At 64.7% G+C, this 25,886-nt stretch overlaps 4 protein-coding genes across 5 annotated transcripts; all 4 read left to right on the forward strand.

Moving 5' to 3' along the window:
* Window positions 1-345: 345 nt before the first annotated feature.
* Window positions 346-6,726, forward strand: ENTREP3 (endosomal transmembrane epsin interactor 3). 2 transcript variants are annotated; one of them, XM_066567903.1, is made up of 12 exons: window positions 346-861; window positions 1,448-1,504; window positions 1,633-1,743; window positions 1,875-2,000; window positions 2,095-2,202; window positions 2,354-2,514; window positions 2,614-2,713; window positions 2,797-2,881; window positions 2,957-3,535; window positions 3,839-3,907; window positions 4,658-4,908; window positions 5,720-6,726. In XM_066567903.1, the coding sequence occupies exons 1-12, from the start codon at window positions 643-645 to the stop codon at window positions 5,888-5,890; spliced, it is 2,037 nt and encodes a 678-aa protein (XP_066424000.1). In that variant the 5' UTR covers window positions 346-642; the 3' UTR covers window positions 5,891-6,726. The 2 variants fall into 2 exon arrangements, with proteins under 2 accessions (XP_066424000.1, XP_066424001.1); XM_066567904.1 differs by having other exon boundaries at window positions 347-861; window positions 3,842-3,907.
* A 97-nt stretch (window positions 6,727-6,823) lies between these two features.
* GBA1 (glucosylceramidase beta 1) lies at window positions 6,824-10,410 on the forward strand. The gene is made up of 10 exons (XM_066567907.1): window positions 6,824-7,242; window positions 7,515-7,706; window positions 7,781-7,927; window positions 8,008-8,141; window positions 8,221-8,393; window positions 8,486-8,723; window positions 8,834-9,058; window positions 9,131-9,294; window positions 9,414-9,539; window positions 10,092-10,410. The coding sequence occupies exons 1-10, from the start codon at window positions 7,176-7,178 to the stop codon at window positions 10,192-10,194; spliced, it is 1,569 nt and encodes a 522-aa protein (XP_066424004.1). The 5' UTR covers window positions 6,824-7,175; the 3' UTR covers window positions 10,195-10,410.
* A 2,590-nt stretch (window positions 10,411-13,000) lies between these two features.
* Window positions 13,001-18,217, forward strand: LOC136568063 (lysosomal acid glucosylceramidase-like). The gene is made up of 11 exons (XM_066567911.1): window positions 13,001-13,040; window positions 14,109-14,222; window positions 14,422-14,613; window positions 14,688-14,834; window positions 14,959-15,092; window positions 15,428-15,600; window positions 15,706-15,940; window positions 16,601-16,825; window positions 17,674-17,837; window positions 17,915-18,040; window positions 18,112-18,217. Exons 1-11 carry the CDS (start codon window positions 13,001-13,003, stop codon window positions 18,215-18,217), a joined length of 1,656 nt encoding a protein of 551 aa, XP_066424008.1.
* A 2,847-nt stretch (window positions 18,218-21,064) lies between these two features.
* Window positions 21,065-24,919, forward strand: LOC136568058 (lysosomal acid glucosylceramidase-like). Its single transcript, XM_066567905.1, has 11 exons — window positions 21,065-21,358; window positions 22,281-22,389; window positions 22,515-22,706; window positions 22,780-22,926; window positions 23,048-23,181; window positions 23,467-23,639; window positions 23,733-23,970; window positions 24,050-24,274; window positions 24,364-24,527; window positions 24,605-24,730; window positions 24,811-24,919. The coding sequence occupies exons 1-11, from the start codon at window positions 21,065-21,067 to the stop codon at window positions 24,917-24,919; spliced, it is 1,911 nt and encodes a 636-aa protein (XP_066424002.1).
* The last annotated feature ends 967 nt before the right edge of the window (window positions 24,920-25,886 follow it).

A 25,886-nucleotide genomic window follows, 5' to 3' on the forward strand; every position in this document is an offset into this window, starting at 1 on the left:
CGGCGCTCCGCCGCCCGCCCGCCTCCAGCTGCGGCCCCGGGCGCTCCCGGAGGGCGCGGCGGCGGCGATGCTCGGCCGCAGCCTCCCGCCGCTCCGGCGTCCCCGCCCGCCGCTCCGCGCGGCGCCGGGGCTGCGGGGCGCGGGGCGGACGGACCGCCGGTAGCCGCCCGCCCCTACCGGTACCGGGACCCGGCCCTGCGCCCGCCGCCGCCCGCGGAGGATGCTCCGGTCCGGAGCGCGGCTCCCGCCTGCTGCCGCTGCCCCGGGGGCCGCGTCCCGGGCGGCGGCTCTCGGACCCCGCGGGGCGGGATGAGCTCCCGGCGGGGGCCCGGCGCTCCACCGACGGCCAGGGAGGAGGCGGCGGTCCCGGCGCCGCGCTCCGTGTCCGGCCGGCGCTTCTAGGCCGGTTCTGTTCTCCGCGGAGCTTCAGGCGGCCCCGGCTCCGCGTGGCCGTGGGCGCTGCCCGAGCCCCCCCCGCCCGGGGCAGGGAAGAGCCGCCGTCAGCATCCTCCGGCAAGGCCGAAAGGTGGAGCCCGGCCCGTTCCCGCAGAGCGGCTGCTCCTGCTCCCCGCGGTCCTGGCGCGGTGCCGCCGCCTGCCCCGGGGCTCCGGGGCCGGCCCCGAGCCGCCGCCCGCCGCGGCCATGCCCTCCCCCACGGACTCCAGCCGCTCGCTGACCGGCCGCAGCTCCCGCAGCCTCACCCACCTCCGCCTCCAGCGCACCTGGCTGCAGGTCCTGCTGGTCCTGGCTCTCGTGCAAGCCATCCTGGGCGTCCTCATCGTCACCTTCAGCCTGGTGGCGGCCACCATCACCCCCTCCACCAAAATCCGGCACTCCTGCCCGTCCTGGGCCGGCTTCTCGGTGAGTGCGGGGCCGAGGCGGCGCGGGGAGGGGGCTGCGCTGCCCCCCCGGGACCGAGCCCGCCGCCGGTCCCAGGGGAGGGCAGCCCCACTGCTCCCCCACCCTCTGCCCGTTCCTGCCGCGGTGCATTGTGGGAGAATCCCAAGGGCTCCCCCAGGGTGACTCTGTGAGGGATGGGGACCCCCGGGGGGTGCGGGGGAATGTCTGGGGTCCGCAGCCACGGGCAGGGAGGGGTGTGGGGGCACCATTGTGACCACAGGGCAGGGACAGGGTGGCGATGGGGGCTCTGCTCTGTCTGCTGGGTATTGGGGTGGGGGCAGCACCCGGGGTCCCCCGTGGTGACCCTGCAGCACGGATGCTGGCCTGGGTTTGCTGCCCAGCCAGAGCAGCCCGCAGTCCCCAGGCCCTGAATCAGCAGTTTCTCCCATCTCGTGGCGCCAGGGCTGCTCCTACAGCCCCACTGCTCCCGGGCTGGCTCCAGGCCTGCAGGGACCAGGGGGCTCTGCCCGTGGGCAGGGGCTGCTCTGGCCCCTCTGCCTAACAGAGCCTTCTCCCTGTGCTCACCCCGGGGCTTGTGCACCTGCAGCTGGCACTGTCCGGGCTGGTCGGCATCGTCTCCTGGAAGCGGCCGCTCACCCTGGTGGTAGGTGTTGGGGGGACACCCTTCCGCAGGCGGGGGAGCCCAGGATGGGGAGGCCGAGCAAACCCCCGTGCCCCCGGGTGCTCTGCCGGCTCCCTGCTCCGCCGGCAGCCCCTCTCCTCCCGCTGCAGATCGCCTTCTTCACGCTGCTCTCGGTGCTGGGCGTCATGCTGAGCCTCGCCGGCTCCATCCTGTCGTGCCAGAACGCGCAGCTGGTGAAGACCCTGGAGGCCTGCGAGAGGGTGAGGCCGAGCAGGGACCCCCGGGCTCATTGCTGGCTGTGGGGGGCTCTGGGGAGCTGGTGGGATGTGCTGGTGGCTCTCAGGGGATCGCACGGCATCCAGAGCTTCCTCGCAGTGTTTCTTGTCGCCAGGAGAGGGACACGTGTGTCTGCTGCCAGGCCCGCTCGGAGCCCCCGCCCGCCTCCTGCAGCCAGCAGAGCGAGCAGCTGACCATGTTCCCCAACGCCAACTGCCGGAGCATCCGTGTGGCACTCAAGGTGGAGGAGCAGGGGGATGCAAGGGCTCCCTGGGAAGCGGCCGCACCCCCGGCCATGCTCGGCGGGCTCTGCAGCTCACCCCACTGCTCCCCAGGATCTCCTCTTCAGTGTCTGTGGCTTGACCATCTTCTCCACCATCATCTGCATGCTCTCTGCTGTCGTCTGCTGCATCCAGATCTTCTCCCTTGACATCGTCCATGTGGTGAGTGCCAGCTCTGGCCCAGGAGCAGCAGTCCCAGGCTGGGGTGGTCCCTCGGGTACCAGCCAGGTGCAGATTAAAGCCCAGGATGCACATCCCTCGCTGGATCTCAGGGCAGGAGGTCTCAGCTCTCCCTTGTCCCCTCTCCCTGCAGCTGGTCCCACAGCGCTCGAGCTCTGTGACATTGGAATGTACGTCCCCACCTGACACCTTCCTGCAGAGCATGATGGACTTCGAGGAGTTTGTGCCTCCAGTGCCACCTCCCCCCTACTACCCACCTGAGTACACCTGCAGCTCTGAGACGGATGCACAGAGGTACCAGCTGGGAGCGAGGCTGGTAGGACAGGGGGGTCTGTGTGCCCCCAGGCTGGGCTTGTCCCACCCAGAGTGGCTTTTCTGCTCTTGCCTCCACAGCATCACCTACAATGGCTCCATGGACAGCCCCGTGCCCCTCTACCCAACCGATTTCCCCCCATCATACGAGACTGTGATGGGGCTGCGGGGAGACAGCCAGGTGGGGGCTGTGGGGCTGTGGGCAGGGCAGGCTGGGCAGGATGGGCTCCAGCTCAGCTGAGCTCTGTGCCTGCTGCCCCACAGGCCACCCTGTTCGACTCACAGCTGACAGAGGGCTCCCACGCCTGCACCTGCGACCGCGTCCCCTCCATCGTGCTCAGCGGGGAAGGTGAGTGCTCCTCCCCCCGGGCACGTCCGCCTCTTCCAGCAGCTCCTCAGCCGTGCCCGTCCTCTCCTCTCGCAGTCTCCATGGACAGCGGGTCCCTGATCATGTCCGAGATCATGGACATCCCCGGGGACAGCAGCCCCTCGGAGGACTCGTGCCTGCTGGAGCTGCAGGGCTCCATGCGCTCCGTGGATTACGTCCTGTTCCGCTCCATCCAGCGCAGCCGCGCCGATTACTGCCTGAGCGTGGACTGCGTGCAGTGCAGCCACCACGCCCGCAGCCCCACGCTGGCCCTGCAGGGCCCCTTCGAGGAGATGCCCCAGCCCCGCGTGCGGGGCGAGCGCTCCTATTCCTGCTCCACCGCGGAGCCCGGCCCCGACGGCGGCGTCCTGGTGGGGGGAGCCGTCACCCACAGCTGCAACCGGCTGGTGGGGCCGGTGCGCTGTGCCGGGCCCTGCTTCCCCGAGGTGCGCCTCAAGGACAAGGGCTCCTCGCTGCAGGGACGCGGGGGTGGCCGCCACACGGACACCGCCACCGCCGGCCGCCCCCGGCGCAACAGCGAGACCTCGTGCCCTTCGTCCCCAGCCCCGGGGCTGGCCCCGCGCCCGCTGCTGAGGTCCCACAGTGACCCCGGCGTCCCCATGGCCGGCCGTGCTGGTAGGTGACAATGACGTCCGGGATGGGATGGGATGGGATGGGATGGGATGGGATGGGATGGGATGGGATGGGATGGGATGGGATGGGATGGGAGTGTGGCAGCAGCGTCTGTGCAGTGCGGCCGGGATGTGCCGCAAGGTTTGGCTGCGGTTTTGTGCGGCCAGGTGGGATTAGAGCCAGTCTGGGACGGAACGGGGTGAGCAGGGGAGCTCTGCTGGGCTGGGAGCAGGGGTGCTGCAGGGTTCTGCTGCCTGGGGTGTGCACGGCTGCCTGCCCAGGCCTGAGGGCTCTCTCTGCTCCCAGCAGATTTCAGGGAAGTACTTTATACCAAAGCACTGGAGGACACCGTGTCTGACTCCTCCGCTGATACAGGTCAGGGCACTGGGGTGTACTGGGAGAGAAAGGGGGCGTGGGGGGTGTCTGTAGCCCTCTGGGGATTGAACTCACCCTGCTGGGGCTGGGACAGTGGGGACCAGTGGTGGGAGTGCTCCTGCTGACTGGGGATGGGACACAGCAGGACCCCAGGGCTCTGAGGATAGGTCTGCTGGGAGCAGCGTCCTGGGGTGTGACAGTGGGGACAGGTCCATCATAGCAGTGTCCCAGGTCTGATGATGGGGATGGATCCATCAGAGCAGTCTGACAATGGGGACAGGTCCATCAGGGCAGTGTCCTGTGCCTGTCAGAGCAGTGTCCTGAGTCTGACAATGGGGACAGGTCCATCAGAACAGTATCCTGGATCTGACAGTGGGGACAAGTCCATCAGAGCAGATCCTGTGCCTGTCAGAACAGTGTCCCAGGTCTGATGGTGAGGATGGACCCATCGGAGCAGTGTCCTGGGGTCTGACAGTTGGGGACAGGTCCATCAGGGCAGTGTCCTGTGTCTGATGATGAGGACAGGACTGTCAGAGCAGTGTCCTGTGCCTGTCAGAGCAGTGTCCTAGGTCTGATGACGAGGACAGGACTGTCAGAGCAGTGTCCTGGGTCTGACAATGGGGACAGGTCCATCAGAGCAGTGTCCTGGGTCTGACAATGGGTCAGGTCCATCAGGGCAGTGTCCCTGTTCTGATGACAAGGACAGGACTGTCAGAGCAGTGTCCTGAGTGTGACAGCACCTCTCCACAGGGCTGTGCTCCGAGGCCTGCCTGCTCCACCGTTCCCACTGTGACTCCCCGCCGCTGCTCCGGGCTGGCTCTGTGGGGAAGAACAAGCTGCCACCCTCCAAGAAGGTGCCACAGCAGCTGTCAAAGACAGCCACCCGCTCCCTGGGGGACCTCAAGGGCTACCGGGGCACCCGTGGGCTGGTGGCCAGGTTCCTGCAGAGACCCAAGCGCAGCATGGAGGTGTCTGGGCACAGCTTCCATGGGCACAAACAGGTGGGTTCTGGAAGCTACAAGGGATGGGCAACTCCTCCTTCCCAGAGAACTCTCATCCATGCTCCCCTCCCTTCTCTCCTCATCAACACCTCCACCCTGGCCCTTCCATTGTTTCCCTTCCCCTGCTGCACCCCCATTGTGTGGGCACCCTGGCTGCAGGCAGAGCGTTCTTCCTGCAGCACTGTCCTTGCCCAGCCCTTCCTGGGGGGCAGCTCCTTTTCCTTGATCCCCACTGGAGCCACAGCTGGGAAAATCATTCCTGTTGCAATGGCTTTGGCTTTGCCCCTGAGTCACTGCACCTGGAGGCAGCTGCTGGGACATCCCCACAGCTCAGCTTTACAGGAGTCCTTGCGCAGCCCGGGAGGCCTTGACGGGAACCAACCTGTCCCAAATGCCAGTGTGGGCGCGTGATGCACGCCTCTGCCATCCCTGTCACCTCTGTCCTCCTGCCCCGTGTGCTGCCTGGCTGTGCTGAAGTGTGGGGGGGATTGAGCACAGGGGGGTGAGCACGGGAGGGTGGCACAGACAGGGGTGCCAGGGACAGGGGTGGCACAGACAGGGGTGCCATGGACATGGGTGCCACGGACAGGGGTGGCACAGACAGGGGTGCCACGGGCAGGGGTGCCACGGGCAGGGGTGCCATGGGCAGGAGTGTCACAGACAGGGGTACCATGGGCAGGGGTGCACGGGCAGGGATGCCATGGGCAGGGCTGTCATGGGCAGGGGTGCCAAGGGCAGGGGTACCATGGGCAGGGGTGTCACGGCCAGGGCTGCCATCCCTGTGGCTGCAGCCCGTCCCCATGGTTTGCAGGTTCCCTGGAGTGCCTGGCCAGGTGCAGAGCGGCCCCACGAAGGGATCCACCTGCAGAGCTGCGGGGACCTGAGCTCCACCTCGTCCCTGCGGCGGCTCCTGTCCTCGCGCCGCCTGGAGCACGGCCGCCCGCGGAGCCTCAGCGGGGCCTGCAAGGAGAGCGCGCTCTGAGGGCACGGCCGGGCAGGGACCCTCCTCCCTGGGGGGGAATCCTGCTCTGGGCTCAGCCCTGGGGCCGGGCAGGGACCCTCCTCCCTGGGGAGGGAATCCTGCTCTGGGCTCAGCCCTGGACATTGCTTGGACATTGCTGCTGCTGCCCCGGTGGGGCTGGGCCCTGCACTGCTGCCCCGGGGGTTCGGCCGGGCCCCTTCCCCAAGCAGGGCTGGGGTTCGGGGCTGGTCCCCTGGAGTGTCTGTGGGGGGCTGGGACAGCTGTGCCTGTCCCCTGCCTGTCTGGGATGGTTATGCCTGTTCCTTGCCCTATTCCTTCTTCTGGACATGCCTGTCCCTTGCCCTGTCCCTTGTGCCAGCTGTGCCTATTCCCTGGGATGGCCACGCCTGTCCCCTGCCCTGTCCCATGTTGTGGCTGTGCCTGACCCACACACTGGCCATCCCTTGTCCCCTGTGCCAGCCGTGCCTGTAGCCTGGCATGGCCGTGTGTCCCCTGTGCCGGCCGTGCCTGTCCCCTGCCCTGGCCATGCTGTCCTTTGCCGTGTCCCTTTGGCTGGCTATGCTGGCTTGATCCTCGGTCCAGGACGACCTTGCCTGTCCCTTGTGCTGGCCCGGTCCCTGGCCTCCTGTGCCAGCGTACCCCGGAACTGCCATGCCTGTCCCTTGCTCTGTCTCTCGTGCCCGTCTCCTCTCCAGGCCCTCCGCCCCGTTCGGTGCCGGTCCCGGTGCTGGCCGTGCCCGTTCCTCCCCGCCCGGCTGCGCCCGGGCCGCGCTGCGGGGCCGGTCCCGCGGCCGCTGCCCCTCGCTAGAGACCGAATAAAGGTGGTCGCCGCCGCCCACGGGGCCGGTGTCACGGGGCGGGCGGGGCCGAACGGGGCGGGGCGGGCGGTCAGCTGACCGGTCACGGGGTGCCGGGTCCCGGTTTCCCTGTAGCGGCTCCGCGGGACGGGGCGACCGGTGCCGTCGGGGCCTGGGGAGGCAGCGGGGACCGAAACCGGGAACGGAACCGGCACCGGCCCAGAGACCGGCACCGGAACCAGGACTGGAACTGGCTGCTCTTCTCGGGGACGGGTCGGGGGGAAGCGACCCCGTTCCCACGCGGTTCTCCCGGTTCGTGGAGCCAGAACCGGAGCGGGGGAAGGGCCGAGGCCAAGCCCGCCCAGAGTCGGTGCCGCTCCTGCACCGGGTGTGGGCGGGACGAGCTGCCCGGGCTCCCTTAAAGGCAAGGCCGGCGGCGGAGCCCGTGCTGCCGGGCCGGCTCCGAGCGCACCGGGAGCGGCGGGGCCATGGGGGCAGTCGGTGCCCTGTGCTGGCGGCTGATGCCGGTGCTGCTGGCCGTGCACCGGGCCGCAGGTGAGCGAGGGAGACCCGGGATACGCGGTGGGCCCGGGGATGGGGGTCCCGGGGCGGCCCGGAAGGGGAGGGGAGGAGCTGGGAATACCTTTGGAGTCCGTGGCCGGGGATGCCCGGGAGTTGTCTGGGGGTCCGTGGGCAGCGTGGGGCTCGGTGCCCGGGAGGTGCCGGCGTGTGGAGCACGGGGGCAATGGCGTCACCCCCGGAGCAGGCGGGAGAGCTGGCAGGGACACGTCCCTGAGGCTGCCCCCACCACCCTCCGTGTCCCCCAGGCGCCCGGCCCTGCAGCCCCAAGTACTTCGGCCGTGATGCCATGGTCTGTGTCTGCAATGCCACCTACTGTGACACGCTGGACCCCCTGGTCCTGCCAGCCGCCGGCTACTACGTCAAGTACGAGAGCAGCAAGGCCGGCAAGCGGCTGGAGCGGAGCGAGGGGAAATTCCAGCACAAACTCTGCGCCCCAGGTACTGCCGCGGCCGGCAGGGATGGGATGGACCCTGCAGCAACCCGCCATCATGCTGGGCTCCCCTCCCTGCAGATGTTGTCCTCAGGCTGGACACGACGCAGCGCTTCCAGAGGGTGAAGGGTTTTGGTGGCTCCATCACCGACGCAGCCGCCATCAACATCTTATCCCTGCCGGAAAGAGCACAGGATCACCTGCTGCGCTCCTACTTCTCTGAGGAGGGTAGGACGTGGGGGACACAGGTGGGATGGTGACAGGGAGTATGGACATCATGGACACCTCGTGTCCCGCTGTGCTGGCAGGGCTGGAGTACAACCTCATCCGGCTCCCCATGGCCAGCTGTGACTTCTCCCTCCATGCCTACACCTATGATGACGTCCCCTACGACTACGAGCTCACCCACTTCGCCCTGCGGGACGAGGACACCAAGCTGAAGGTGAGCGGTGGGAGGGAGCAGGGGAGGGTGGAGGGTCACGGGGGCTGAGCTGAGCTGGCCCCTCCACCTCCTCCTGCAGATCCCCCTCCTTCACCGAGCCTCGGCCATGAGCAAGCGGCCACTGTCGCTGTACGCCAGCCCCTGGACCTCCCCCACCTGGCTGAAGACCAGCGAGTCCTACGTGGGGAAGGGGACACTGAAGGGGCAGGCAGGGGACAAGTACCACAAGACCTGGGCCAACTACTTTGTACGGTGAGGAACTGCTGGGGCCAGGGAGATACCCGGGGGCCTCTCAGTGGTGGCGCTGGGGACTCCTCACGGCTCACCCCTTCCCCCCACGCCAGGTTCCTGGATGAATACGCCAAGCACAATGTGACATTCTGGGCAGTGACAGCAGAGAACGAGCCCACGGCAGGGCTGATCAACAACTACCCCTTCCAGTGCCTGGGTTTCACAGCTGAGCAGCAGAGGGACTTCATTGCTCGGGACCTGGGCCCAGCACTGGCCAACAGCTCCCACCGCCACGTCCAGCTCATCATCCTGGATGACAACCGGCTCCACCTGCCACACTGGGCCAGAGTGGTGAGTGTGGTGACCCTGGGAAGAACCCCTGTCCTGTGGGGGGCTTGGGTGCTCTGCCTGTGGAGGGCTGGGCCTCTGTGCCCCATGGGATTGACTCTTCTCCCTGCCAGGTCCTGGAGGATGAGCAGGCAGCTCGCTACGTCCATGGCATCGGCATCCACTGGTACCTGGACTTCATTGGCCCCATACAGGACACAGTGCTGCCCACTCATGAGCTCTTCCCTGACTACTTTATCCTGGCCACGGAGGCGTGCATCGGGGCCCATTTCTGGGAGCGGGATGTGATTCTGGGCTGCTGGGAGCGGGGCAACCAATACAGCCACAGCATCCTGACGGTGAGGCCCCTGCGTGCTGGCCCTGGGGAGGGTTGTTGGTGCTGGGCAGGCCTCTGAGCTGTCCTGTTGCAGAATCTGAACCACTTTGTGGCCGGCTGGACTGACTGGAATCTGGCCCTGGATCTGGAGGGGGGCCCTAACTGGGTCAAGAACTATGTGGACAGCCCCATCATCGTGGACAGCAGTGAAGGCATCTTCTACAAGCAGCCCATGTTCTACCACATGGGGCACTTCAGGTGGGTTGGAGCCCACAACATGTGCTAAGCTGCCTTGTCCTGAGAGAAGCAAGGCAAATTTGGCTCGAGAGGAGCTCTTCTGGGGTCTCCCTGAGGTTGTTTCTCATTTGTCTGTTCAGTAAATTCATCCCCGAGGGCTCCCAGCGTGTGGGGCTCGTTGCCTCCAGAGAGTCCAAGAAGACAGCGCTGGAGTACACGGCTTTCCTGCGCCCCGACGGGGCTGTGGTTGTGGTGGTTCTGAACCGGTGGGTGATGCAGCCTGGCCCCCCTGTGTGGGACCCCCGTCCTGCCACCCCTGTGTGTGACCCCTGTCCTGCCACCCCTGTGAGGGACCCCTGTCCTGCCAGCCTTGTGTAGGATCCCATCCTGCCAGCCCTGTGTGGAACCCCTGTCCCATTAGCCTTATGAGGGACCCCCATCCTGCCTGCTTTATGTGGGACCCTCGTCCTGCCACCCCCGTGTGGGACGCCCAAGCTGCCACCTCTGTGTAGGACCCTTGTCCCATCACTCCTGTGTGGGACCCCCATCCTGCCAGCCCTGTGTGGGACCCCCACCTGCCACCCCTGTATGGCACCCCCATCCTGCCAGCCCCATGTGGGATCCCGGTCCTGCCACTCCTGTATGGCATCCCCATCCTGCCAGCCCCATGTGGGATCCCGGTCCTGCCACCCCCATGTGGGACCCCTGTCCCATCACCCCTATGTGTGACCCCCATCCTGCCACCCCTGTATGGGACCCCATCCTGCTGGGCCCTGTGCAGGTGCTGCAGGTGTGACCGCCCTGCTGTCACCCCGCAGGTCCCCCCAGGACATCACCTTTGGGCTGGCAGACACCGTGGGCCTCCTGGCAGTCGTGGCTCCGGCCAACTCCATCCAGACCTACGTGTGGCAGCGGCAGTGACGGGGCCGAGGCGCCGGGGGCCAGACGTGCAGCCCCAGCTGCCCGCGGGCTCGGGCCGGGGGCAGCGTCCCCGGGGCTGTGACAGAGCCAGAGCGGGCCGGGGACGCTGAGCGTGTGCAGGAGGGCCGGGGGCACGGTGCCCCTCAGGGTGGAGACCCCACAGGCTGTGAGCGCTGTGTTCTGCTGTTCCGACATTAAACACGGATGCTGCCTTGATGTCTGTGGCTGGAAGAGAAAGCTCCGGGTCCCTCCCCCGCTCCTGGGCACTGTGGCTGGGTGCCACCCCGGCGTGGAGCCTGCTGGAGCCTGGAGAGCAGCACAGAGCAGCTGGAGCGTCGTGGGCAGCCCCCTCTCCCTGCCCTGCCCCTCTGCCCGCCTCGGCTCCCGTGGGGCTCACCCTGCTGAGATGCTCCAGGCAGGAGTCTGCTCCCAGCTCTGAGCATGCACTGCCTGGCTGGGGCTGAGCAGAGCACAGGTGTGCTCCTGCTGCTGATGGGGACAGGTTTTAGGAGCTATCAGGTGGCTCGGGAGTCACCCTGAATGCTCTGGGTGCTGCATCAGGAGCAGGCACAAAGCACTTGGACACCCACCCTCGATGGAAGGGCTGAGCAGGGATTGCAGCCAAGCCTCAGCTTTCTGTGCTTTCCCTGCCACTCTGGAGCCACCTGCAGCCCGATGTCAGGCCAGGGGCTCTGTGGGTCACATCTGTCCCAGACCAAGGTCCTGAGGCCAGGGCTGGAGGCAGGGCCAGCTCCAGGAGCACGGCAGCATGGGGGGCTCAGGGTCCCAGCCAGCTCTAGCTGAGCCCCATCTGCTCCTGGGGCCTTTCTGGGGCAGGGAGGCTGTCCAGGCTGCAGCAGCCCTGCCTGGAGCCTCCTGTTCCCCATGGGGGCTGATCTGAGGGGTCCCCACTGTGGTGGGGAAACTGGGGGTGCACCAGGGGCTCAGCACCCACCACAGATCTGGGGTGCCTGGAGCAAGCGGGGGCAGGACCGGGAGTGGGTGCCAAGTGTGGGCGCACCCAGGAAGGAGGGAGGGAGCTGGCAGGGTGTGAGAGCAGGAGATTAGGGCAGGGAGGTCATAATTTCAGGGCGAGGAGGGCGGCGGGGATCCGTGCAGGTGGGATGTGCCCAGGGGTGCTGTCAGGACTGACAGCCGCGATGCTGCGTGGGCTGAGCACAGCCCAGGCGTGGCCGGTGAGTGACAGTGTCACCCTGGGACACTGGCACGCCACGGAGCCACAGGGATGCTGCTCGTGGGACCCCGGGAGCTGCCGCCAGAGTCCTGGCGAGAGCAGCCTGCTCCTGCCCCGAGGCTGTTTGTGTTTGTCCACAAGAGGGAAATGTTTCTCCAGGATCACGAAGCGAGCCCCATCCCCATCGCCCCGCTGCCAGCATCCCTCTCCCGCTGCAGGGCCGCTCCCCCACCTGTTCCTCGCTTACCTGCCCGGCTGCTCGCAGCTGTGGCCGGATGCTGAATCACCCCGGTGCCGCTGCGCTCGGCTCGGTGCTCAAGGACCGACTGACTCTGGGATAAACGCAGCGGGGGCGAATCCTCCGACGTCGCTGGGCTTGGCTCTGCTCATTAATTCTTGTGCAAAGCCTTGGCTTGTGTGGGCCTCGTGGTGACTGGGGGCTGCTGGTGTCACCCTGGTGTCACCCTGAGGACTGTCCCCACGTGCTCCGGGCTGGGGTCTCGCTGTTGGGAAGGAGTTGCTGTGATGCCACACTGAGGCTCTTTGGCATAAATATTAACAAAGATCCCCTGAAAGGTGACTCAGCCCAGCTCCGTGTCCCTGTGTCCCCATCCACACTGGCCTGGCTTAGGGACAAAATTCACCCTCTGGCTCCTCTGGTGGCTCCTTTGACCCCACCTCCTTGAACAAACCCACCTGAGCACTGCAAAGGGCGGTCACACCATGCCACGAGGCCCCTGCCACCCCCAGGAGCTCCCCCTCTTTAAAGATTGGCCACAAGAAGCAGCTTTGTGGGCTTGGTGGCGCTGCCTGGTATCTGCTGTGCCATGTGAGGCGTTGCCTGGCCCCTGGGTCTCACTTTTCCTGCTCAGCAGGGCGCTCTTATCAGCTGGTGTTGATAAGGATGAGCTCCAGCAGCCTCCGCAGTGTTTTGCTTCCAGGAGCTGTGGGACCTGAGCCAGCTGGGGGGCTGCGGGTGATGGGGGGCAGGAAGAACTGGAGCTTGGAATGGGGAAGGGTGAGTGGGGGCATCCTGGATGTCTGGAAATGAGTTCCAAGGTGGCTGATTGCCTTAGGAGCTATTAATCCCTCCCCAAAATTGGGGCTCATTAGCCTGGGTGTAGCAGTCTGGTCACACCTTAATCACACTTGGGAGGTGGGAGAGCCACGGTGCAGCGGGACAGGGACAGGAGCTCCTTCCTGGGGCACCTGTTTGCCCCGTGAGCTGTAACCAGGGGCTGCCTGGCCCCATCTGCCCCAGCCCCAGAGGCTCAGGTGTCTCATGGCTCAGCTCCCAGCAGAGGGGTGGAACTGTGGCAGGGCCCATGGCAGGGCAATGCTGGGGTTAGGAGGAAATTTGATGAATTGGTTTGCCCCAGAGCTGTATCTGATATGCCAGAAATGGAGAAAATTAGTCACAAAGTGCTGCTCCACCCATGGAGGGAAATCTAACGGAGCAGTTTAACCCTGTGCAGGGCAGCCCTGAGCTGCTGATTGATGCTCCAAGCCAGCAGAGCTGTGGCTGGGAGCTGTGGCTGGGATGTGGCCACTCTCCATTCCCACACCAGCCCTGTGTGGGGCTGCTGAGGATGTCCCCACAGTGAGGGGTACATGTCCACAGGAGTGGGGACATCCTGGGTGATGGCACCAGGTAGGGGCTGTGTGCCCAGGTGAGCTGGCCCAGTTCAGCCTTGGCTTGCTGGGCTGGAGTGCTACAGGAGCACCAGAGCTGGGCTCTGCTCCTGGCATGGTGTTGGGACAGCAGGGTCCCCTTTGAGGGTCTAACTGCTGTTGTTGACAGCTGGAGTGCGGCCCTGCTTGCCCAGGAGCTGGGGTATTGCCTGCTTGCTGTCACTGCTGCCACTGCTGTCACTGCTGTCACCTTCCCCAGCACATGCTGAGTTGGGGAGAGTGATGCCAAAGGCTTGGGCAGGGAATGGCAAGAGCCCCAGCTCCCACGTGGCCACCCCTGCTGTGCCCCTATGCTGCCCTGAGCTGTGCAGCCACGTTCACTGACCTTGCCTGGGTGTCCTGGACCATCCTGCACGGCCCTGTGGCTCCTGGGGGACAGTGGGGACAGCGGGGTGGTGGGCAGGGATAAGTGGGTGTCCTGTTGGAGGTGCCCAGCAGGACAGACAGTCGTGCCATGAGCCTGCCCTTGGCTCTGCTGGGCTCTCAGGGGCTCATCCAGACCCTGCCTGACAAAATAATCAGCTCCTCCTTCGGTGGGGTCTCAGATCTGCTCCTGTGACCCTTCCCTGTGCAGGTTGGACCTTTCACTGAGGCCCAGCTGCCAGCACCATGTCCCTGTCCCTCCTTGCCGTGGCAGTGGAGGGCGAAGGGGACCCGGCGAGCAGGTGATCGGCGGTCCTCGCCCCAGGGCAGGTACGGGCCGGGAGCGGAGCAAGGAGGAGCTGTGGGGGTGGGAGAGGGTGTGCTGCGGAGGGAGGTCTCCGAGCAGCTCCCTGTAAAGGCCAGGTGGGGAGGCTGCAGCTGCTGAGGAGGAGGAGGAGGGCTGGCGGCAGTGCAGGTCGGGAGCAGCCGGGGTGAAGGCGGGCGCGCTGCGGGCTCCTGGCAGGGCTGGACCCTCCCCGAGCGAGACGAGGGGGTTTAGGGGGAATGCAGGGTGTGACAGGAGCTCCGAGGCGCTGGAAGGGGCTGAGGAGATGGGGCTGATCCCTCCATCCCCCTGCCGGGCCTGAGGGTGTCCCCACCGCAGGTGCTGCTCCCCAGGACCTTCCAGAGCTCGGGGAACGCGGAGGGGCCATGCGGGCTCTCGGCATCCTGGGCTGGCTGCTGCTGCTGCTGCTGCTGCCGGTGCCCCAGGTGGCAGGTGAGCCCGGGGACGTCGCGGGGGTGGCAGCGGGGCTTGGGCACCCTGGGGCAGCGCGGGGCTGGGTGCCCGGAAGGTGCCCGGGAGGTGCCCGGGATGCGGAGCATGGGGACAGTGGCATCTCCCCGGGGCAGGCAGGGGAGCAGATGGGGACACGTCCCTGAGCCGGCAGCCACCCCCACCCTCCCGTGCCTCCCAGGTGCCCGACCCTGCATCCCCAAGGATTTTGGGCACGGCTCGCTGGTCTGTGTCTGCAATGCCACCTACTGTGACACGCTGGACCCCCTGGTCGTGCCAGCCCCCGGCTCCTACGTCAAATATGAGAGCAGCAAGGCCGGCAAGCGGCTGGAGCGGAGCGAGGGGAAATTCCAGAGCAGTCTGAGCACCCGAGGTAGCGCCACTGGTGGGTGGCGGTGCCACCGCGGCCCCCCGGGCAGCAGGGACCGAGCAGGGCTCTTCCCGCAGGGCTGCTGCTGACGCTCAACATCTCCACGCTGTACCAGCGCGTGAAGGGATTCGGCGGCTCCCTCTCCGATGCTGCTGCCATGAACATCCTGAAGCTGTCCCAGCCGGCCCAGGACAACCTGCTGCGCTCCTACTTCTCCGAGAGCGGTGAGCAGTGAGGGCACGGCAGTGGGAGCAGATCCTGGGGTCACCAGAGGTGGCTGTGCCTGTCCCCGCTGCAGGGACATCGTCACCTGCTCCGGTGCCATTTGATGCTTTTCCTGCTCCTCAGGGATCGAGTACAACCTCATCCGGGTCCCCATGGCGTGCAGCGACTTCTCCGTGCGCCCCTACAGCTATGATGATGTCCCCAAGGACTACGAGCTGAAGCACTTCAGGCTGGCGGACGAGGACGTGAAGATGAAGGTGGGAGGCTGAAGCCGCTACCATCAGCACCTTGTCCCCTCTTGTGCCGGAGCTCCTGCGTGTGCTGGGACCCCCAGGACCAGGTGCTGCTGTCCCTGCCCGCCGTGGCAGTGTGCATGGGGACAGCCTGTGGGAGCTGGCACCTCCTCCGGGGCACGTCCTGGCGCATCCCAGCTGGCACTGGCAGGGTGAGGAGCCAGGGTGCTGTGCCGGGGGGTGGTGCTTGCCAGCTGCCAGTCCCTGCTGAGGTCCCTTGAGTTCTCCCGTGCTTTGGGCTCTGTGGTTCTGGGGAGCTGCAGCTGGAGCTGACCCTCTCCCTCTGCCCCCTCCCACAGATTCCCCTCCTGCGCCGAGCTTTGGCCATGAGCAAGCGGCCGCTGCTGCTGTTTGCCAGCCCCTGGACCGCCCCAGCCTGGATGAAGAGTAACGGGGACGTCCGTGGGAAGGGGACTCTGAAGGGGAAGGCAGGGGACAAGTACCACAAGACCTGGGCCAACTACTTCATCAAGTACCGTCTGTGGAACCAGGCTGGGACGGACAGCGGGAGGATCGGGGAGTGGGGTGGGGTCGGGGGGGCAGCACATCTGATTCTGTCCCCGCTTCTCCACACCAGGTTCCTGGATGAATATGCAAAACGCAACGTGACCTTCTGGGCGGTGACGGCCCAGAACGAGCCGCTGGCGGGGCTCTTCACGCCCCCCCAAGCCCCCACCATCGCCTTCACGGCCGCCCAGCAGCGGGATTTCATCGCGCAGGACCTGGGCCCCGCGCTGGCCCGCAGCCCCCACCGCACACGGCTCCTCATGCTCGACGACCAGCGCATCCACCTCCCGCACTGGGCCAAAGTGGTGAAGAGCAGCGCCCCTTCCTTCCCCTCCGCCTCGCTGCCCAGCCCCAGGCTCTTTGGGAGATGGAGCCGTGGCCTCTCCCAGCCCTAGAGAGTGGGAGCAAACCGGGTCTGCCGGAGCGGCCGCCTCCGCCTGTGCCCGGCGGGAGTGAGGACAGGAGGTGGCACCCACACCCTGGATCCCCGGATCCTGCCGCAGCCGCTGGGCACCAGCACCTTTTTCCGGGCAGAGTTTTGGCTGATTTGGTTTCCCCCCATGATACTGTTTGGGGATATTGCCTTAAATTAGGAGGAAAGAAAGGAAAACGTGCTCCTGCCCCAGCTTCAAGCCAGGCAGTGTGTTCCTCCTTTCCCTCCATGGCTGCAGGGCTGGACCACCCCAGGGGTGTGTGGGGAGAGGACCAGGCAGCAGCAGAGCTGGGCTGGGGGCAAGGGGCCCATTGAGGGGAAAACCTGTGCCCACCTCCTTAGCACTGCCCCCAAGGAGGTGCCAAAGCCATGTTGGGGCACCAGATCCATGCTAGGGTGCTGCTTAAAGGGTGTGGTGCCCACAGGAGGGGACAAGAGGTGGCTCTGAGAGGCCATATGGAGTCCATGTGTCCGTTTCTGCAGGCTTCAGGCATGGGTGGCCTCAGTGTGAGGCATCTCCTTTGCTCCCCAGGTGCTGGGAAATGCTACAGCTGCCCGTTACGTGGCTGGCCTGGCCGTCCACTGGTACCTAGACGCCATCGTCCCACCTGCCTGGAGCCTGGAGGCCACTCACAAGCTCTTCCCTGACCATTTCCTCCTCTACACCGAGGCCTGCACTGGCTTCTTCATGTTCCGCTTCGCCGTGTCCCTGGGCTGCTGGGAGCGAGGAGACCACTACAGCTACAGCATCCTGACGGTACAGCCCTCACTCTGCCCTCACTCAGCCCTCACTCAGCCCTCACAGTGCCCTCACAGTGCCCTCACAGTGCCCTCACAGTGCCCTCACACGGCCCTCACTCGGCCCTCACTCTGCCCTCACTCGGCCCTCACTCTGCCCTCACTCTGCTCTCACACGGCCCTCACAGTGCCCTCACTCAGCCCTCACATGGCCCTCACTCAGCCCTCACACGGCCCTCACAGTGCCCTCACATGGCCCTCACTCTGCCCTCACTCTGCTCTCACACGGCCCTCACACTGCCCTCACTCAGCCCTCACACGGCCTTCACAGGGCCCTCACAGTGCCCTCACTCTGCTCTCACATGGCCTTCACAGGGCCCTCACACGGCCCTCACAGTGCCCTCACACGGCCTTTACAGGGCCCTCACAGTGCCCTCACTCTGCTCTCACACGGCCTTCACAGGGCCCTCACAGTGCCCTCACTCTGCTCTCACACGGCCTTCACAGGGCCCTCACAGTGCCCTCACACAGCCCTCACACGGCCTTCACAGGGCCCTCACAGTGCCCTCACACGGCCCTCACACGGCCCTCACAGTGCCCTCACACGGCCCTCACACGGCCCTCACAGTGCCCTCACAGTGCCCTCACTCTGCCCTCACTCTGCCCTCACACTGCCCTCACTCTGCCCTCACTCTGCCCTCACTCTGCCCTCACAGTGCCCTCACAGTGCCCTCACAGTGCCCTCACTCTGCCCTCACAGTGCCCTTACACAGCCCTCACTCTGCCCTCACAGTGCCCTCACACAGCCCTCACACCCCCAATCCAGTGCTGGGGGAGCCCCACTCAGCCCCTTTCCTGCCCTCCCAGGTCATGAACCACTTTGTGTCTGGTTGGACCGACTGGAACCTGGCCCTGGACCTGGACGGAGGCCCCAACTGGGTCAAGAACTTTGTGGACAGCCCCGTCATCGTGGACGGCAGCAAGGATGTTTTCTACAAGCAGCCCATGTTCTACCACCTGGGGCACTTCAGGTGGGTCAGGGGGGCTCAGGTGTGGCCACTAGCCCCAGACCAGGGGCAGAACCCCTCTCCTGGTCCTCTCCCCACAGCAAGTTCATCCCCGCGGGCTCCCGGCGCGTGGGGCTGCACAGCAGCCGCCGCTGCCTCCTCTGCCAGCTGGAGCACGTGGCCGTCCTGCGCCCCGACGGTGCCCTTGTCCTGGTGGTCCTCAACAGGTCAGCCCAGGCAGGGGATGGGGGTGGTGCTCAGCCCCAGCCGTGCCTGCTCAGCCTCTCTCGCTCCCCAGGTTTGGCCGGGATGTGCCCTTTGGAATCCGGGACCCTGCCATGGGGTTCATTGAGACTGTGGCTCCAGCCCACTCCATCCAGACCTACCTGTGGCGCCAGCAGTGACAGCCAGGGGAGTGCTGGGGGGCTCAGGGGGATGCTGGGGGTCAGCTCTTCCCCCACCCTTTCCAGCATCCCTCAAGGGTGGAAGCAGCAGGTGGGAGTGCAGCCCCTGCACGAGGGGCTCCGTGCGCTCCTGGCGCCGGGACCTGCTGCTCCCCGCCTCCCCTCCCTCCCGGCACTTCCCATCCCCCTGGAAGTTCCCTTAGCGCCGTCTCCTGGAGCACACTTCCACACGTGGCCCCCTTGAAACCTTCGCGTGTGTGGCGGCCGCCAAGTAAAGCCATGACGCGCTCCCTCCGGAATGCGCCGTTGTTCCCGTCAGTGTTTCCTCTGCGCGCTCGGAAATCGCTCGGTTTTCCTCGCCGGGGCCAGGGCTGCCCCGGGGGCTCCGGCCCCCGTGGCCTGCGGGTGGCTCCTTGTTTATCCCTGCAGCTGGAGCCTCTGCTGCTGCCAGCCCTTGATTCGTTCCATATGTGCTGTTGGTTTTCCCCAGCCTACTTTTTTTTTGGGGAATTAAAAAAAAAAAAAAATCCAAATGTCAGATGCTGTCAGAAAGACAGAGTAAATGATATCAGTGTGCCCATCCACCAAACCTTATGGACAAATTAGGCTGGTGCCACCTCTCCAGGGTGGCCTCTGGACAGAGTCCCCTCTATTCTGGCTGTGGCCAACACCGACCGCAGCCCAGAGTGACCTCCCCGTCCTGTTTGCTTTCCCTAAATACCAGTTACAGTATTCCCTGTGCCTTTGGGAACGTTACCAGCACCTTTGAAGTACAGGAATGAGAAAACCAGAGCTCTCCTTGGCCAATGCCCCTGTGTGAAAGCCACGGAACTGCTGAGGTTGGGGAAAATGAAAAACCCAGAGGCTTTACAGCTGGTTTATTGGAGTGTGGTGTGAAGGTGGCACCGGGCTCCGTCCCAGCCCTGTTCCTGGAGCACACCAGCCTGTCCTGTGCTTTTATCCATGTTCCTGGGGAGTGCTGGCCCCAACGGCAGCTGGGTCTGGCTGCCTGTGCTTAGAATCATAGAATAGAGTCATGGAATCCTTGAGGTTGGAAAAGACCTCGAAGATCATCAAGTCCAACCCAAGTTCCCCCAGCACTGCCAAGGCCAGCCCTAAATCACGTCCCAAGTGCTCCTTACACATTTATTAAATCCCTCCAGGGATGGCGACTCTACCACTGCCCCAGGCAGCTGATGCCAGGGCTGCACAGTCCTGTCCATGAAGAAATTTTCTTTAATATTCAACCTAAATCCCTCCTGGGAAATGCCACAGCTCTCCTGATGCAACTTGAGGCCATTTCCTCTTGTCCTGTCCCTGTTCTCTGGGAGCAAAGCCTGACCCCCACCTGGCTGCCCCCTCCTGTCAGGGAATTGTGCAGAGCCACAAGGTCCCCCCGAGCCTCCTTTTCTCCAGGCTGAGCCCTCCCCAGCTCCTCCTGGAGCTCCAGACCCCTCCTCAGCTCCATCCCCTTCTCAGGACATGCTCCAGACCCCTCCTCAGCTCCATCCCCTTCTCAGGACATGCTCCAGCCCTCATGAGGGGCACAGATCTGACCTCCAGGATTCGAGGTATGACCTCATCAGTGCCCGGGTCCTGCTGCCACTCTATTCCTGACACCTTGGGAATGTCCCCTTCTCAAGGGACATCGGACCTCTGCTGTGCTGGGATGGCCCACACAGAGCCCTCATTCCCTGGTGCTCAGTAGTGCCCAGGGGCAATCGTGCAGGGAAAGGCTTTAGCCCAGTCCCTCTGGGCTGTCTCGCTGCTCCTGCCTGTTTGGAACCACAGCAGGATGGTTGTGAGGGGTGGGGTGAGGCTGAAGAACCACCCCCACCATCCTCACTGCCTGCAGCGTGGGCTGGGGGATCCCTTCTCCGGGGGCAGCAGGAGGAGCAGGGCCTTGGGTGGGAGGTGTGTTGGAGAGGTGTTTTCTTTATGGGATGGGACTGTTGGGGTACATTCCTTGAGCTTTATTTGCTGCATCAGCCTCATGACACGGTTGAGACAATAGGAAGGTAAAGCTCATGTACAGCCAGTAGTAGCTGAAGATTTCTTTGTTACAGAGCATTTTAAAAACTTTCTAGCCAATAGCACATTGCTAAAGCTCACAGGCAATTGTTTTAGCCAATTACTAAAAGTACTAAAAGTACTCATAACATTTTTTACTTTCAGACTTTGCAGCTGCAGCTAGTTCTCTGCTCTTTCTGTTTCTGAGGCCTGCTTTTCCAGCTCTCTGAAAATCATCTCACCTTTACTATTTCCCACAGGGTGCTGTCACCCCGGCTCGGGGGCTGTGGTTCCTGGGTGGGGATGTGACACTGAGTGAGGGACGGTGGTCCCTGGGTGGGGGTCTCTTCCTGGCCACCCTCACCAGCTGCCCCAGGGGGACCCCGGGGAGCTGCCACTCCCCCGGTGCCTCTGCCCGCCTCCTGTTTCTCCTGCGGAGCAGATGCCTGTAATTAGGAAGGATCCCAAATTAGACGGTGTGGAGCCCAGACTTGTTTTGCCGATGATAAACCGCTGCTGCCGGCTCCACCCAGCCCGCTGCAGCGTGGGGCTCCAGCCTACGGGGCACGGCGGGGGCGAGGGGACTTGAGTGGGCAGCCCCCGCTGTGCCCACCCCAGGAGGGGTCGGGAGTCCCTGCCGGGAGCGGCTGCTGCCTCTGCCCGTGCCAGGAAAGGTCCTGGAGCAGCCACAAACGGGACACAGGTCGTGGTGGTGGCACAAAGCTGAGGTGCTGCCAAGAGCAGGGACCCAAGGCGGGCACAGCCAGCCCTGCCCTGCCCTGTCCGAGGTGTCCCAGGGACACAGGGCTGCTCTTCCCAAAGGGAGGGTGGGGGGTGATGGAGGCACTTGGGGGGCTGGTGAGCATCCTCCCCTCCCCAGCTTCCCTCTGGCCACTGGAACAGGTTTCAGGAGAGCTTTGCAAATGCTGCGGTGTGTGGAAAGCTCATTGGAGCCAGGTTGCAAAATCATCCCCAGGCTCCTCTTCAAATACAGAGTCCCATGAGCTGTCCCATTCCAAACTCACCTTTCCTGCTCCTCCAGAAGCATCCCCTCCCACCAGGCACAGCCGGGACACGGGACCTGCCACTGCTGCCACAGAGACGCAGCAGCGAGAGGTGGTTTGGAGGCAGGTGAGTCCCCTGGGTCTGAGGTGGCTTCAGCCAGTGGGAATGGGGACAGAGATGGGCACAGGTATGGGCATGGGACAGCCCTGGGCAGCAGGACCGTGCTGAGGCCATGTCCTGGCCAAGCTGGGCATCATTCCCAGGCAGGGAGTGGGAGGCAGTGGAGGTGGGACAGCTGCCTGGCCCTGCTCCACAACCCATAGGAGCTTGGGGAGCAACAAGACAGCACCATCCCACCCTGGCAAAGGTCCCCAGGGTCCTCAGTCTGGCACCAGGGTCCCGAGGCTTGGAGGTGGCTCCTCCTGTGCTCTCATTGAGAGGCTCCTTGCCCAGCACCATGGGAAGGACAAGACAGGGTGTGAGCACCTGAAAGAACAGGGGAATGTGGGACTCTCCATGCCAGGGGCTGGAGCCCCAAACCACTGTGGCTGGACAAACCCCAGCTGCCACACATGTGGGATTGGGAGTGTGGAGCTGTTTGCTCCTGGGCATGGCTCGGGGGGCACTGGGGATACATGGGGTGATGCAGCATGGCATGACATGGCATGGCACAGCTGTGGAACGGGTGAGGAGGGAGAAGAAGTGGGAGGGAATTGATGGGAGTGAACAAAGTTGCTGGGTACAGCCAGTGTGGGCAGCTAGGAGCAGCAGGCTCACACCTGGGGGCTGCCCACACCTGGGGGGCTGCACCCCCACCTGGGACATGGCCAGAACTGTTGGTGGACTCTGGAGGGGTGGGAGGGAAGGTGGGTGCTGGGTTGGAGCAGCGGGCAGAGGGCAGGACAGGCTTAGCCCTTCCAGGGGGGTTCTAGTGGTCCCCTGGGCAGGGGGATGATGCTGGGGCTCTCCCTGCCCTGTGTCTCTGTCCCTGTGTGTGGCTGGGCCAGGCTGAGCAGCTCTGGGTGCTGACACCTTGTCCTGCTCCCAGCGTGTCCATCGGCATCGTCGGAGCCGCTGCAGCAGAGGTGCCATGGGGCCAGGCTGTGCCAGTGTCCTGGGCTGGCTCCTGCTGGCACAGGCAGCCCTGCAGGTCACAGGTATGTGCTGGCACGTGTCCCTGGGCTTTGGAGGGTGGCAGATCTGGAGTCTGTCATGAGTCAAAGGGATGAGCTGGGCTCCTGCCACAGCCCTCAGTGCCCACTCACTCTTTCCTCTGCTGCAGGTGGCCGTCCCTGTGATGCCAAGGATTTTGGGCACGGCTCACTGGTCTGTGCCTGCAGTGCCACGTACTGTGACACTCTGGACCCCCTGGTCCTGCCAGCCCCTGGCTCCTACATCAAATATGAGAGCAGCAAGGCTGGCAAGAGGCTGGAGCGGAGCCAGGGGAGCTTCCAGCACAACACCAAGAGCCCAGGTACCACCCTGGGCTGTGGGAGGGTCAGTCCTCTCACAGGTGGCAGGGCTAGTGACACTGTGTGTCCCCACAGATTTCCACCTCACCCTGGACACAACACAGAGGTACCAGAAGGTGAAGGGCTTTGGTGGCTCCATCACTGACGCAGCTGCCATCAACATCCAGTCCCTGTCCAAGGCTGCCCAGAACCACCTGCTCCGCTCCTACTTCTCCGAGGAAGGTGAGCCCAGGGCAGCAAAGCTGTTGGGGTCTGGCTGCTGAGATTAGTTCTGGGGAGCTGGGGGATCTGGAGCCCCCAAATGCAACTTGAGGATGCCCATCACCACCTGCCCCATCCTCAGGCATTGAGTACAACCTGGTGCGTGTGCCCATGGCCAGCACTGACTTCTCCATCCGCCTGTACACCTACGCTGACGCCGAGGGCGACTTCGAGCTGAGGCACTTCAACCTGACCGAGGAGGACACGCACATGAAGGTGAGTCCTGCAGGAAGGGTCTGAGGGACTGGGGCTGCTGCCTGGGTGGGGTGGGATGGGATGGGATCCATGGGATGGGATGGGATCTATGGGATGGGATTGGATGAGATGGGATGGGATGGGATGGGATGGGACGGGATGGGACGGGATGGGACGGGATGGGATGGGATGGGATGGGGTGGGGAAAGGGAACACCATCCCGCCTCTGGGGAGGGAGGTGACTCCTCCTGCTGTCCAGCACTGGGACAGACCCAGAGATCTCTGTGCCATCCCACTTCTCCCTAGATCCCCATCCTCCAAGCAGCGCAGGCAGTGGCCAAGCGGCCGCTGTCTCTGTATGCCAGCCCTTGGACCTCCCCCGTGTGGATGAAGACGAATGGAGCAATGACAGGGAGGGGAACACTGAAGGGCAGCCCTGGGGACAAGTACCACCGGGCCTGGGCCAAGTACTTTATCCGGTAGGGGCCACGGGAGTGTGGTGGGTGCCAGGGATGCCATACCTGGAGCTGGCACAGGTGTGACGGGGCCGTTCACCTTCTACCCCACACCAGGTTCCTGGATGAATACGCCAAGCACAACCTGACCTTCTGGGCAGTGACAGCAGGGAACGAGCCCACGGCTGGTGAGATTGTCTTCTACCCCTTCCAGTGCCTGGGCTTCTCCCCTGAGCACCAGAGGGACTTCATTGCCCAGGACCTGGGCCCGGCGCTGGCCAACAGCTCCCACCGCCACGTCCAGCTCATCATCCTGGATGACCAGAGGGTGATGCTGCCCTACTGGGCCGAGGTGGTGAGTGCCCACAGCAGCTGTCCTGGCCCCACAGCAGATCTCCCAGCCCTGGGCACTGGTGACCCTTTTCTCCTGCCAGGTTCTCAAAGACCCTGTGGCTGCCAGCTACATCAGCGGCATCGGCATCCACTGGTACCTGGATTTTCTGGCACCCATCGACCTGACACTCACCATCACCCATCACCTCTTCCCAGACTATTTCCTCCTCTCCACGGAGGCCTCCACAGGCTCCTACTTCTGGGAGCCCAGGGTGGTCCTGGGTGGCTGGGAGCGTGGGAGCAAGTACAGCCACAGCATCCTGTCGGTAGGGCCTGGTGGGAGCTGGGGACACATTGGCCACCCTGGCCAGCCCCTGGGCCTGCCCGTGGCTCAGGACCACCCCCTGCCCTGCAGAACCTCAACAACTACGTGACAGGCTGGACCGACTGGAACCTGGCCCTGGACATGGAGGGAGGCCCCAACTGGAGCAAGAATTACGTGGACAGCCCCGTCATCGTGGACAGCAGCAAGGATGTTTTCTACAAGCAGCCCATGTTCTACCACCTGGGGCACTTCAGGTGGGTCAGGGCCACAGGCTGCTGGCTCCAGGTACCACATCCTACGTACCACACTCTGACCCTGCTTGTCCCCACAGTAAGTTCATCCCCGAGGGCTCCCAGCGGGTGGGACTGGCTGTCTCCAAGAAGTGCCACCGGTGTGACCTGGAGCACTCTGCTTTCCTGCGCCCCGACGGCGCCGTTGTGCTGGTGGTCCTGAACCGGTGAGTGGCTCAGTTCTGATCCCTGCCAAAAGGCCCCACTGAGCCCACTGAGCCCCCATCCCCTCTTGCTTTCCCCACAGCTCCCCCACGGACGTGTCCTTTGGGATCTCTGACCCACACGTCGGCTTCATCGAGGCCGTGGCTCCCAGCGACTCCATCCAGACTTTCCTCTGGAAGCAGCCAGCCTAGCCTGGCAGAGGAGGGAGGTGCCAGAGCCAGGAACACTCTGCTGGTGGCAGCTTGGAGAGAAGACTCCAATGGGGTTGGGGCTGCAGCACAGTCCCTGCATCTCCTGCACCCCAGAGGACCTGTATGACCCTAGGGCTGCAAAGCCTGTGCTTTTCTAGATGTTTCATAAAATAAACAGGTTTTCTACAAACCTGCCTGAACCCCTGGCCTCCCCTTGGTGCCAGCTCTATGGGCAGGACTATGCTAGGGGCCAGAGGAGACAGATTTGAGGCCCCATGGGTCCCATCCCTCCTCTGCCCAGGTTCCTGGGGCATCCCACAGGGCTGGGGATGCAGGGGCTGTCCCCATAAGGGGTGGCATCTCTCTCCTGTCTTCCACTGCAGCATCCCCCAGGCAGGGAAGGGCCCAAAGCTGCAGTCAGGACACGCAGCCGGGATTTAGAGCAGAGCTCTGGCGTCGGCAGCTCCAGATTCTCCCCAGCCAGAGCTGTGCTTTCTCCTGCTGGAGCAGCCATCAGCCCCTGCAGCTAATGGGAACCGAGAGCACGGGGCACATAGTTCCCGAGTGACGTTAGAGGGGAGCATGCTGGAGGGGGGTGGGTTTGCACTGACTCATCCCCTCCCAGTGGGGCCCCTCGAACTGGGCCAGTATGGGGGAGGCTCCGCAGCTGGCCCAGCACCGTGGCTCTGCTCCAGCCCAGTGTGGGGGCCCCTGGCTACTGCGCCCGGCTAGGGGGGGCACAGGAGCGCAGCCTGGGGACATTCAGCCGCCGCAGCAGCAGGGCTGGGATGCCGCTGGCGGTGCCTGGCTGGGGGGCACAGGAGCGCAGCCTGGGGACATTCAGCCGCCGCAGCAGCAGGGCTGGGATGCCGCTGGCGGTGCCTGGCTGGGGGGCACAGGAGCGCAGCCTGGGGACATTCAGCCGCCGCAGCAGCAGGGCTGGGATGCCGCTGGCGGTGGCAGCCGG

The sequence above is a fragment of the Molothrus aeneus genome, chromosome 31, assembly GCF_037042795.1.
Source record: "Molothrus aeneus isolate 106 chromosome 31, BPBGC_Maene_1.0, whole genome shotgun sequence".
In the NCBI taxonomy this organism is placed as follows: Eukaryota; Metazoa; Chordata; class Aves; order Passeriformes; family Icteridae; genus Molothrus; species Molothrus aeneus.